The 12,456-nt window shown below is 33.9% G+C and overlaps 1 protein-coding gene across 1 annotated transcript in view; it reads right to left on the bottom strand.

The window, feature by feature from the left end:
* The window catches only part of LIN9 (lin-9 DREAM MuvB core complex component), an 83,204-nt gene that overhangs the window by 58,217 nt on the left and 12,531 nt on the right, over nucleotides 1-12,456 (bottom strand). Inside the window, exons 5-7 of the mRNA XM_058533597.1 lie at nucleotides 5,782-5,915; nucleotides 4,166-4,291; nucleotides 630-787 (exon numbers count right to left, since the gene is read on the bottom strand). Coding sequence (XP_058389580.1) covers nucleotides 630-787; nucleotides 4,166-4,291; nucleotides 5,782-5,915 — 418 coding nt within the window. The remainder of the gene's footprint in view (nucleotides 1-629; nucleotides 788-4,165; nucleotides 4,292-5,781; nucleotides 5,916-12,456) is intronic.

The raw sequence follows: 12,456 nt of genomic DNA, 5'->3' as shown, positions 1-12,456 counted from the left end.
ACCCACTTAACAACTTGTTATTTCTTGTATTACATAAATTGTAATTTTAGTTCACCAAATCATTAAGGATTAACTTCAACTTGAGGTTTTGGTGGTACTTTCCCCCCATGTTATAACTGAAGTGAATACATAGAATCACATCTACAAATTGGCAGAATTTACACCCTTACAAAATTTTGAGCAAACTATCTACTGAATAATTTAGTTTATTCAGTAATTAGAAATGGACTATTTCTAGACCTAAGATCACAAGAACAATGGTGTTTGTGAACTAACTAACTAAGACCGGTTAGAAAGGAAAATAAATGATGTGGAATCAAAAGACAGAATAATTTCAAATTTTAAAAATTTAAACAATACATAGCTATACTTACTCCAGGGAATTTTAAATTTCATCTCTGTGGCAGTTTGCTTTAGTTTACGTTGTAGTAGACATTGCTTTGAACCAGTACACTTTTTTCCAACTATTTTAAAAAACAGACTTCACAGATGAAGGAAAAGTAACCTCTACAGTATACTGCTGTAGAACTATACTTTAAGCTTTCTAAATTGAGAACCCATTTCTCTAATAGAGGTTTTCTGGGTGAAAAATCACAAGTCAAAATAGTAATAAGTTTATCTTTACTTACCTGTGACTTTGGTTCCAATAACTAGAGGCAAAGGAATTTCATCCGGGAGATCTTTGAACTGTGAAACATCTGCAACTTTCCTTTGTTGTAAGAGCCTTATTTTCTGCCGTTTCTGTTTTAATGCTGATCTCTCTTCCTCAAAAAATGCAGAAGAACATCTAGAATAAATTATAAAAATCATATAAACTGGTAACTATCCTATACAAAAATTCAAATCAGACCATCCATCTCACTGTTCTTTTTCCTCTCATTCTTTTGAGTACTGTATTTAACAATGGGTTCTTAGAAATAATAATTCTTTCTCTTCAAAGTAAATTACCTTTATATCTTTTTATAAATAGGACCTTGCAAGACTCAAAGATATATAAGCAAGACCAGATTATTCCTTCCTACAAAGCAGGAGGATTTGTTCACCATCCTTTGACAAAACTGCATTTGGATCCCAGATCTCCTCTTAAGGACAAAGTTTGATTTCAATATTCTATTCAGAAAAACATGATATTTTCCCTGTGACCCAGTGAGCATATCAATATAGGAATTAAAGATGAGATCTACCACTGTGTAAACTTTTAATATAATTCCTGCCTTGAAGTATGAATACTGAATCTACTCTCATCCTTAGGGTCTTCTTCTATTTTCAAATTCTAGGATGAACCAAAGATATTTAAACATAGTTTTCATGCCACAAGAAATATATATCAGTAAAACCATCACCATGTAATAAACACATGAAGACATAAATCATCCCCCAAAGTTTCCTTGTGCCACTTTATTATCCCTCTTTTGCATTCCTTCCACTTCTATACCCTCACTTTTCAAGTAATCACTAAGTTGTTTCTGTCATCACAGTTTCTATCTTCTAAAATTTTATATAAATGGAATCATCGAGTATGTACTCTTTTGTCAGGCTTCTTTCATTCAGCATAATTATTCTAAGATCCATGTTTATCAATGGTTCATTTCTTTTTAAACTGGAGAACAGTATCCTATTCTATGGATGTGTCACAATTTATCTATTCACCTGTTGGTGGACATATATTTTTGGCTGCTACAACAAAGTTGATATGAACATTTGTGCATAGGTTTTTGTATAAACATATTCTTTTATTTCTCTTGACTAAATACCTAGGAGTGGAATGGCTAAGTCATTTTGTCAGTGTATGTTTAATCTTTTCAAGAAAACAAAGAATCCAAATGTCACCAAAGAAGATATACAGATGGCAAATAAGCATATGAAAAGATACTCAATATCATATATCATCAGGGAAACACAAATTAAACAACAATGGTGAGGCTATGGGGAAACTTGAACTCTTGTACACTGCTGATGGGAATGCAAAATGATACAGCCACTTTGGAAGACTTTGGAAGAATCTGGTGGTTTCTTACAAAACTAAACATACTCTTACCATACAATCCAGGAATCACACTCCTTGGTATTTACCCAAATGAGTAGAAAACTTATGTCCACACAAAAACCTGCCCATGGAAGTTTACAGCAGCTTTACTGATAATTGCTAAAATTGGAATCAACTGAGATGTCTTTCAGTAGGTGAATGGATAAATAAACTGTCATACATCTATAGAATGGAATATTAGCGCTAAAAGGAATGAGGTATCAAGCTGTGAAAAGACATGGAGGAAACTTAAACGCATACTACTAAGCAAAAGAAGCCAATCTGAAAAGTCTATGCGCTATATGATTCCAATATATGAGATTCTGGAAAATGCAAAACTATGAAGACAATAAAAAGGTCGGTGGTTGCCAGGGGTTGGAGGGGTGGGGAGAGGGATGAATAGGTAGAGCACAGAGGATTTTTAGGGCAGTGAAAATACTCTGTATGACATTATAATAACGGTGGATATATGTCATTATACATTTGTCAAAACCCATGGAATGTACAACACCAAGAGTGAACCCTAATGTAAAGTATGGACTTTGTGTAATAATGATGTATTGATGCAGGTTCATCAGTTTTCACAAACGCACCACTCTGGTGGAGGATATTGATACGGGGAAGGCTATGTATGTGTGTGGGTGGAGGGTATATGGGAAATCTCTGTACCTTCCTCTCAACTTTGCTGTGACCCTAAAACTGAGTCTTTAAAAAAAGAAACTGCCAAACAGTTATCCAAAGTGGGTGTACCATTTTATTTATTTATTCATTTATTTTTTGTGAGGAAGATCAGCCCTGAGCTAACATCCATGCCAATCCTCCTCTTTTTGCTGAGGAAGACTGGCCCTGGGCTAACATCCGTGCCCATCTTCCTCCACTTTATATGTGATGTCACCACAGCATGACCTGACAAGCGGTGCATCGGTGTGCGCCCGAGATCCGAACCCAAGCCGCCAGCAGCGGAGCACGTGCACTTAACTCCTACGCCACGGGGCCGGTCCCGGTTGTACCATTTTATATTCCTATCAGCGGCATACAAGAGTTCAAGTTTCCCCATAGCCTCACCAACACTTTGTATGCTTAGTCTTATAAACTTCAGACACTGTGGATTTAATTTGCACTTTCCTAATGACTAACTACGTTGAATATCTTCCTTTTAGTGATTTGAAACATTTTAATAGCATTGGAGTCCTCTGGTTTGATACAGATTTCACTGGTGAAACCTTCTGAGCCTAGGGCTTGCTTGCACGTTCTTTCTCTCAATAGTAGCAGAGTTCTTACTGGTCTTTTCTGGCCTAAGAACTCTAGGAATATTTTTCACCAGTATCTTCTTTCTGCATACCTAAATTGAAATTGTACTGCAGCGCAAAAATGGTGGGGACAAATATTTCACCTTCATTGTCAGAGTTTATTATGAAACTGAAGGCTTTAACTTTGTAAGAAATAATCAGAATGTTTATTTGTTAATAATAAGGAAAACTTCCATGATCTTGGATAAGAAGATTCAGCATCCTAAGTTAACCTGTAAATTAAAATCAGTCCCAATAAAAATATCAGTAGACTTCTTTTTTTTTTTAACTAAAATTCACATTTAAGAGAGGAGAATTCAAGTAGGAAGATCTAGGAACCAAACCCAGGCCGCTGAAGTGGAGCGCGCTGAACTTTAACCACTAGGCCATCGGGGCTGGCTCAACTTCTGTTTTTATATAAAGTAAAATATGCACTTGTGGGAAGGCTCTTGAGCTGATAAGAAGAGTTTTACAAAAGAAAATAACAATAATGTATGTCTAACCTTATTAAATACTTACTAAACTTTATTAAATACTTATAAAACCTTATTAACCTTATTAAATTCATTAAATACTTTTTAGTGCATTCTTAAATATATTTTGGAACAAAGCAGGGCACAGACAATACAAAAAATTATGTTCAAGGCCTATGATCTGAACAAAAATGAAATTATTTAATTAGAAGATGCATAAGTATAAAAAGCACCTATATTAAATTTGGTTTAACATATAATTAATTATTCTGAAAAGTTTGGTACTATTCCTTTTAAAGATGAAAAAAATCAATGTAGTAATGGTACTACCAACTAATCTACTGATTTTATTTAAAAAAAAAAAACATGATTAATACCTCCGAGGTTTTCCCATAAGGCGCCTGATTTTTCCCCATTCTACTCTTGTTAACTTTCTTGTTTTCAAATTAGGGAAAGATTCCTTTAGACATACACAGAAGTCATTATCGCCTTCAAAAAGTGGTCTGTAAAACAGAAATGGTATTTTAATGGTTAATGTACAATGTGTTACTTAAGAGACACAAATTCAAAAAATGCATCCAATTTTCAATATCATACTAATCACAAAATGCCAAACTTTCACTCCTACCCAAAACATATACAAAACAGGCACAAATTCAAAGTGCTAAAACTAAACTAAATTCTTGGCGTTTGTGAAACAAATAATGTGTAAAAATTACTTAGGAAACATTGTCTGTGCTTGAGATTCCAGGAGACACTGATTTTTGTTAAATCTCCTCTACAAGTATACCCTTTGGGAGGCTATCCTAGCACTGTCATTTTATCTGGTGAGGATAAACAATGTTAGCTACAAAGTATCTTTGTCCCAAAGGTAATACCATCACCAAGGAGTCTTCTTTGAGATTAAATCAGTTTTAGAAAACTGGAGGACTCTAGAGGGTTAGATTAGTTCTTGGGAATTCCAGAAGAACTCAGATCACACTAGGACACCCTGAGAGCTCTCTGAAGCTTATGGAAAAAATCTGTGGACAAAATTAAAACAATTTTATTCATGAGTTTGGGAAACCAAGAACCAGTCTTAGCAATGACATGTGAATGTCTCGGGCTTAAATATGAATATTCATGAGATTCACAAGCTTCAGAGTAGGCAATTGGTTTGGAAAGCAGAGAAGGGAAGTAAAGATAAGCAGCCAGAAAAGCGAGCACCAATGACTGGCATGGATTAGATTAGGAGGTATCAGAAATCAAAATTTTTCCTCAGTAAATTCTGTTGCTGAATAATTGGATTTCACCCAATCTCTTACTATGTGCTTTTTTAATTTTTTATTTATTTATTTATTTTTCCCCCAAAGCCCCAGTAGATAGTTGTATGTCACAGCTGCACATCCTTCTAGTTGCCGTATGTGGGACGCGGCCTCAGCATGGTCGGAGAAGCGGTGCGTCAGTGCGCGCCCGGGATCCGAACCCAGGCCGCCAGTAGTGGAGCGCGCGCACTTAACCGCTAAGCCACGGGGCCGGCCCACTATGTTCTATTTAACCATTTACATATAACTAAAGTGCATTTCTACCCCCAAATAGAAAGACTATCCTCCTAAAAATCTTAATGAATCATTTTTACCATTAGTAACTGTTTCTCTACTATTATACTAGCATTTAAAATCCCAAGATTTATAAAACAAGTCTCATTCACTGCAAATAATGGTGCTTTGTTTCAGGGTATCTCCACTCCATAGTCTTTGTAAATTATAATATAGAGATTATACTTTCATTTGATTTTTCACAAAAATGTATAACAACTTCTTCCCCAAAAGGGGGAAGGGGGAAGAAAACTATGAGAAAAGGAAACGGATCAAACTTGAATGAAGAATAGAAAAAGAAATTCAGGAAAAAAAATAGAATCAAAATAGATCTCTAGAAGAGGTTGAGGTTTATAACATTTGAAAACCCTAAATTTCTGGTTCAAGTGATTTATGATATCAGCGATGATACATACTTATCTATATTTGAGTAGAACCACTCATATATGCACCATTTATGTGCTTTGGGAAGCTTGAGTAGGTTACGTAATCGAAAACCAATCTTCTGTGAGGCTTTCTTATCCGGTGTTGACATTGTTGCTGTAAATTTCTATACAGTAAAAAAAGAGATTAATTACGGTTTCATTAAGTAAAAATGAACATCTATAACACTGAACACATTTGTAAAAAGACTGATTATGGTCAAGTACTCAAAAAGATTCAACAATATTCAACATGGAATTTTTTCTTATTATTTAACAAATAAGCATTGTGATTATTTCTTACAAAGTTAAAGCCTTCAGTTTCATAAACAAACTCTGACAAGAAAGGTGAAATATTTCCCCCCACGTTTGCACTGCAGTACAATTTTAATTTAAATATGCAGGAAGAAGATACTGGTAAAAAATATTCCTAGAGTTCTTAGGCCAGAAAAGACCACTAAGAACTCTGCTACTATTGAGAGAGAGAGTGAAAGAACATGCAAGCAAGCCCTAGGCTCAGAAGGTTTCACTAGTGAATTCTATATCAAACCAGAGGTCTCCAATCCCACTAAAGTGCTTCAAATCACTAAAAAAGAAAAAAAAAAGCTTCCCAGCTATTTTTATAAAGACAGCATAACATAGATAACAAAGTCTGCCATAGATGTATAATAAAAGAAAACCTCAGAAAATACCACTCATTTGTATGAATTTTAAAAATACTTGGAAAGATATTTCATACTCATGGATTGGAAGAATTAATATTGTTAAAATATCCATACTACTCAAAGAAATCTACAGATTCAATGCAATCCCTATTAAAATTCTAACGGCATTTTTCACAGAAATAGAACAAACAATCCTAAAATTTGTATGGAACCACAAAAGACCTTGAATAGCCAAAGCAATTTTAAGAAAAAAGAACGAAGCTAGAGGCCTCACACTCCCTGATTTCAAACTATATTTCAAAGCTACAGTAATCAAAATACTATTGTATTGCCGTAAAAATAGACACATAGATCAATGGAACAGAATAGAGAGCCTAGAAATAAACTCACGCACATATGGTCAATTAATTTATGACAAAGGAGTCAATAACAGAGAAAGGGAAGTCTCTTCAATAAATGGTGTTAGGAAAACTGGGCAGTCACATGCAAAAGAATGAAACTGGACACTATCTTATACTATACACAAAAACTAACTCAAAATGGATTAAAAACTTGAACATAAAAACTGACACCATAAAATGCCTAGAAGAAAACATATCAACATAACAAGGAACTATCGGTAAGCTCCTTGTCATTGGTCTTGGCGATGACTTCTTGGATTTGATACCTTTGAAAAGCAAAGGCATCAAAAGCAAAAATTAACAAGTGGGACTACATCAAACTAAAAAGCTTTTGCACAGCACAGGAAACCATCAACAAAATGAAAAGGCAACCTATAGAATGGGAGAAAATATTTGCAAATCATACATTTGGTAAGGAGTTAATATCTAAAATATGTCAAGAATTCAATCAACTCAGTGAAAAAAAAAATCTGATTAAACAATCCGATTAAAAAATGGGCAGAGGATCTGAATAGACGTTTTCCCAAAGAAGACATACAAATGGCCAACAAGTACATGAAAAGATGCTCAACATCATTACTCATCAGGGAAAGGCAAATCAAAACCACAAAGAGACAGCACTCACACCTGTTAGAATGGCTGTTATTAAAAAGATAAGAGATTTAACAAGTGTTGGTGAGGACGTGGAGAAAAGGGAACTCTTGTGCACTGTTGGTGGGAATGTAAACTGGTACAGCAATATGGAAAACAGTATGGAGATTCCTCAAAAAATTAAAAATAGAACTATCATATGATCCAGCAATTCCACTTTTGGGTATCCAAAGAAAAAAACACTAACTCGAAAAGACATATGCAACCTCATGCTCACTGTAGCATTTTTTTTGTGTGTGTGAGGAAGATCAGCCCTGAGCTAACATCCATGCTAATCCTCCTCTTTTTGCTGAGAAAGACCGGCTCTGAGCTAACATCTATTGCCAATCCTCCTCGTTTTTTTTTTCCCCAAAGCCCCAGTAGATAGTTGTACGTCATAGTTGCACATCCTTCTAGTTGCTGTATGTGGACGCGGCCTCAGCATGGCTGGAGAAGCGGTGTGTCGGTGCGCGCCCGGGGCTCCGACCACATTTAACCACTAAGCCACGGGGCCGGCCCTGCAGCATTATTGACAACAGCCAAGACACCTAAGTGTTCACTGATGGATGAATGGATAAAGAAAGTGTGGTACATATACACAACGGAATATTATTCAGCCACCAAAAGGAAGGAAATCTTGCCATTTGTGACAACATGGATGGACCCTGAGGGCATTATGTTAAATGGAATAAGTGGGACACAGAAAGACAAACATGGTATGAGGTCACTTATATCTATAAACTAAAAACAAAAAAAAACCAAACAACTGAACTCATAATACAGAGAACAGATTGGTGGTCGCCAGAGGCAGGGATGGGGGGTAGACAAAATGAGTGAAAAGGTTTTTACAAAATAAGTAAGTCCTGGGGATGTAATATATAGCATGGTGACTATAGTTAATAATACTGTATTGTATATTTGAAAGTTGCTAAGAGTAAATTTTAAAAGTTCTCATCACAAAAAAAAATGTTTTTAACTATGGTGATGAATGCTAACTAGACTAGACTTATTGTGGTGATAATTTCACAATATATACAAATATCGAACCATTATGTTGTACACCTGAAATTAATACAATGTTATATGTCAATTATATCTCAATTAAAAAAAAAGTTACCAGATAAACACCATCAGAACATCAAAAGAATACAACACAACCAAGTGGAATTCACGTTAAGAATGCAAAGATGGTCCAGTATTAGAGAACTATCAATATAATCTGCCATTATTAATAAATCAAAACAACAGAAAACATATGATCACCTCCACTGATGTTAAAGGCATTTGATAAAATTTAATATCCATTAAAAAAGAAACTCTTAATACGGGCCGGCCCTGTGGCTTAGTGGTTAAGTGCATGCGCTCCGCTGCTGGCGGCCCAGGTTCGGATCCTGGGCATGCACCAACGCTTCTCCAGCCATGCTGAGGCCGCGTCCCACATACAGCAACTAGAAGGACGTGCAGCTATGACATACAACTATCTACTGGGGCTTTGGGGGAAAAATAAATAAACAAAATTAAAAAAAAAAAAACTCTTAATAGAATAGAAATAAATAAAACAACATAATATACCAAAAGTTAAATGATATGGCTAAAGTAGTGCTTGGGGGGGATATTTAATTTATAGGGTAAATGCCTATATTAGAAAAGAAAAAAAGATCTCAAAAAAAAATAACCTATCCTTTCACCTCAGGAAACAACAAAAAAGAAGAGCAAAGAAAACCCAAGGTAAGCAGAAGGAAGAAAAATAATAAAGATTAGAGCAGAAATAAATGAAACAGAAAATAGAAAAACAATAGTAAAAAATCAATGAAACCAAAAGTTCTTTGAAAACATCAACAAAAATTGACAAACCTTTAGCTAGACTGACCAAAAAAATAAAAATAGATGGATACGTTCTTAACCTGTAAAACACATTTCTCCCCAGTATCATATTCAATGTTAAAATACTAAAAACATTCTCATTAAAATGAGGAATATGACAAAGATGTTGAGTATCACCACTATTTTTTTTAACATTGTTTTGATCACATTAGCCAATTAGATAAGAGGAATAAAAATTGTAAAGGAGAAGATAAAACTACCATTATTTGCAGGTGATATGACTGCTCGAGAAAACTCAAGAAAATCAACTATAGCCATTAAAAAGAATAAGAGAATTTAATAAAGTGGGCAAATACAAAGTTGATATACAAAAATCAGTATCTTAAAAAAATAATTACCTTTTCTATATATAAACGAGAACTGGTGAGGAAATAAAACAGAAGAAATATCCTGTTTATGACAGCAAAAATGACAAGAACAAAAGTGTTAAATACCTAGGAATACACTCAAGAAATGCGCAAGATTGACATGGAAAAAATTTCTGAAGTCTACTGAGAGACATTAAGGTAGTTCTTGAATAGGCCGTCTCAAAATTACACATGTGCAATACCAATAAAAATTGCAACAGGACTTTTTTCCTAGTCAAGTTGATTCTAAAGTTCATACAGAAAAATAAATGTGCAAGAATACTTAGGAAAATCTAAAAAAAGAATAATGTCTTACCAGATATTAAAACACAATATAAAGTCACATTAAAACAATATGACACTAGCACATACAGAGATATACTAGACCTAAAGAGACAGAAAGCCTAAAAATAATCCCAAATACATACAAGAATTTAGCTTGTGATGCAGGCAGCATTTTAATACATAATCAATGTATAAAAAGATGGATTCCTCAGTAAATGTTACCAGGACAACTAAGTAGTCCTCTGGGAAAAAAATTAGGCTGCAGTCTTGCCTCATTCCTTACTCCAAAATAAATTCCAGATGGACTGAAGATTTAAACATTAAAAAAAAAAAATGAAAAAGAATAAATATGAGAGAATTCTAAAATGATAAATTTTAGACTAGGGAAGGGCATGCTGAGCATAAACTCAAGAAGTCATAAAAAGGAAAGACAATTATATTTGACCTTTGAAACTTTTTTCAATCCTGCATGCTGAAAAATACAGAAACAAAGTCAAAAGAAAACTACAAACTCTGAAAAAAAATAAAACCAATACAAACAGCCGAACGGCTAATATTCTTGATATATACAAAATTCTTACAAACTAGTAATAAAATGATCAACAATCTAACAGAAAATTGGAAAAAAGACAACAGCTTACAGGAAAGAAATAGTTTTTAAACATATGAAAAGTATCTCAACATCATTCACAGATGAAATGCCAATTAAAACAAGTGAGATGCTATTATCAGATTAGCAAAAATCTGGATGTTTGGTTATATACTCAGTTGGCAAGCATTTGGGAAAATAGGCACTATGATATAGGGTTGGTAGAAAGTATAAACCAGTACAATTTCTTTGGAGAATAACTTGGCACTACTTAAAACATTTTAAATGTGCATATCCTATGATCCAGCAATTCCACATTTAAGGCATCTGTCCTAGAAAAACACTTGCAAATATATACAAACATGCTTGGGATGCTCACTACAGCATTGTTTGTAATAGTAAAAATGCAGAAACCACTTAAATGCCTATAAATAGGAGAATTTATAAATAAATTATGGTATAAGATTGAATACGATATAACAGTAAAAAGAAATGAAATATTGAAGCCTGCCTATCTATCTATCTATCTATCTATCTATCTATCTATCTATCTAAATCAACCAGCATGGCCAGATCTCAAAAACAGGCTGTTGAGTGAAAATTACAGAATAATGCATGATACAGTATCATGAAAATAATACTATAAATGTAATTCTAAAACTACATATATTAAACAATACCATGTATTTTCTACAAATACATATATAAAGTCTTAGAAGTATTAAAAAGGTCTAAAAGGATAATCAAACTAATTACAGCAGTTACCAGTGAATGAGGGAAGTAGATCTGGAGGGTAGGTAGAGGTCAAAATTAACTTTTTATTTTTTATTATAAACTTTTCACTTTGCAAAATTGTAGATTTATACAAACATTGCAAAGATAGTAGAGTTCCCATGTGCCCTTCACCCAGCTTTTTCTAATGTTAACATCTTACATAATTGTGGTTTGTCAAAACAAAGAAATTAACATTGGTATAATACTATTAACTAAACTACAGACCTTATTTGGACTTTTCCAGTTTTTCCACTAATGTCTTTTCTTTCCCAGAATCCAATTAAGGATACCATATTGCATTTAGAAAATTAACTTTTTAATGTAAAAAAAAATTTTGTATGCCAGGAGTTGTTTAGCATAAATAATAACCAAATTACTATAAAACATTATTATCAGAAAAAGTGCTATTTTGCATTCTATTGAGTTATTTTCCCAGATTTTTAAATAGGGTACTGGTGGCTCATTGGATATAAAACTATATTAAAGATCCCTCTGTCGAGTGTAGGGGAATATATTCAAACTGTTAGTGGAAATATAAATTATTAAAACTTTTATGAATAGATTATTTGGTAGTATCTTCCAAAGTTTAAATGTAAATATTCTTGTAGCAATTACACTTCTAGGGGTTTATTCAACAAATGGGAAATGGAGAATGACTGCTACTGGGTACAGGGTTTCTTTTGAGATGATGAAAATGTCCTAAAATTGGTTGTGGTGATGGTTGCGCAACTCTGTGCATATATTAAAACCACTAAACTGTATGCTTTAAATAGGTGAATTGTATGATATGTGAATTATCTCAATAAATTTGTTAAAACAACAACAGAAAGGAGGGCTCCGGAGACAGGCTGCCTGCCATTTTAGTATCAGCCTTCACTTCCTACCTTTGTGATCTGGGGCAAGATATTTTTCTGTGTCTGTTTTCTCATCTGAAAAATGGGAAATAACAGCAACCTATTTCACTGGGGTTGTCAAAGATTAAGTCAAAGTAATAGATATAAAGTGCTTAGAACAGGATCTGGTATATCTAAGTACTCAATAAAAGTTGGTTTTTATAATTTTTCAGCTCTGGATAGTACTCCTTAAAGAAACAG

Source organism: Diceros bicornis, chromosome 38 (genome assembly GCF_020826845.1).
Source record: "Diceros bicornis minor isolate mBicDic1 chromosome 38, mDicBic1.mat.cur, whole genome shotgun sequence".
NCBI classification, from domain to species: domain Eukaryota; kingdom Metazoa; phylum Chordata; class Mammalia; order Perissodactyla; family Rhinocerotidae; genus Diceros; species Diceros bicornis.
Note: the sequence above shows the minus strand (reverse complement) of the source record. Positions and strands in the feature narration are given on the sequence as shown.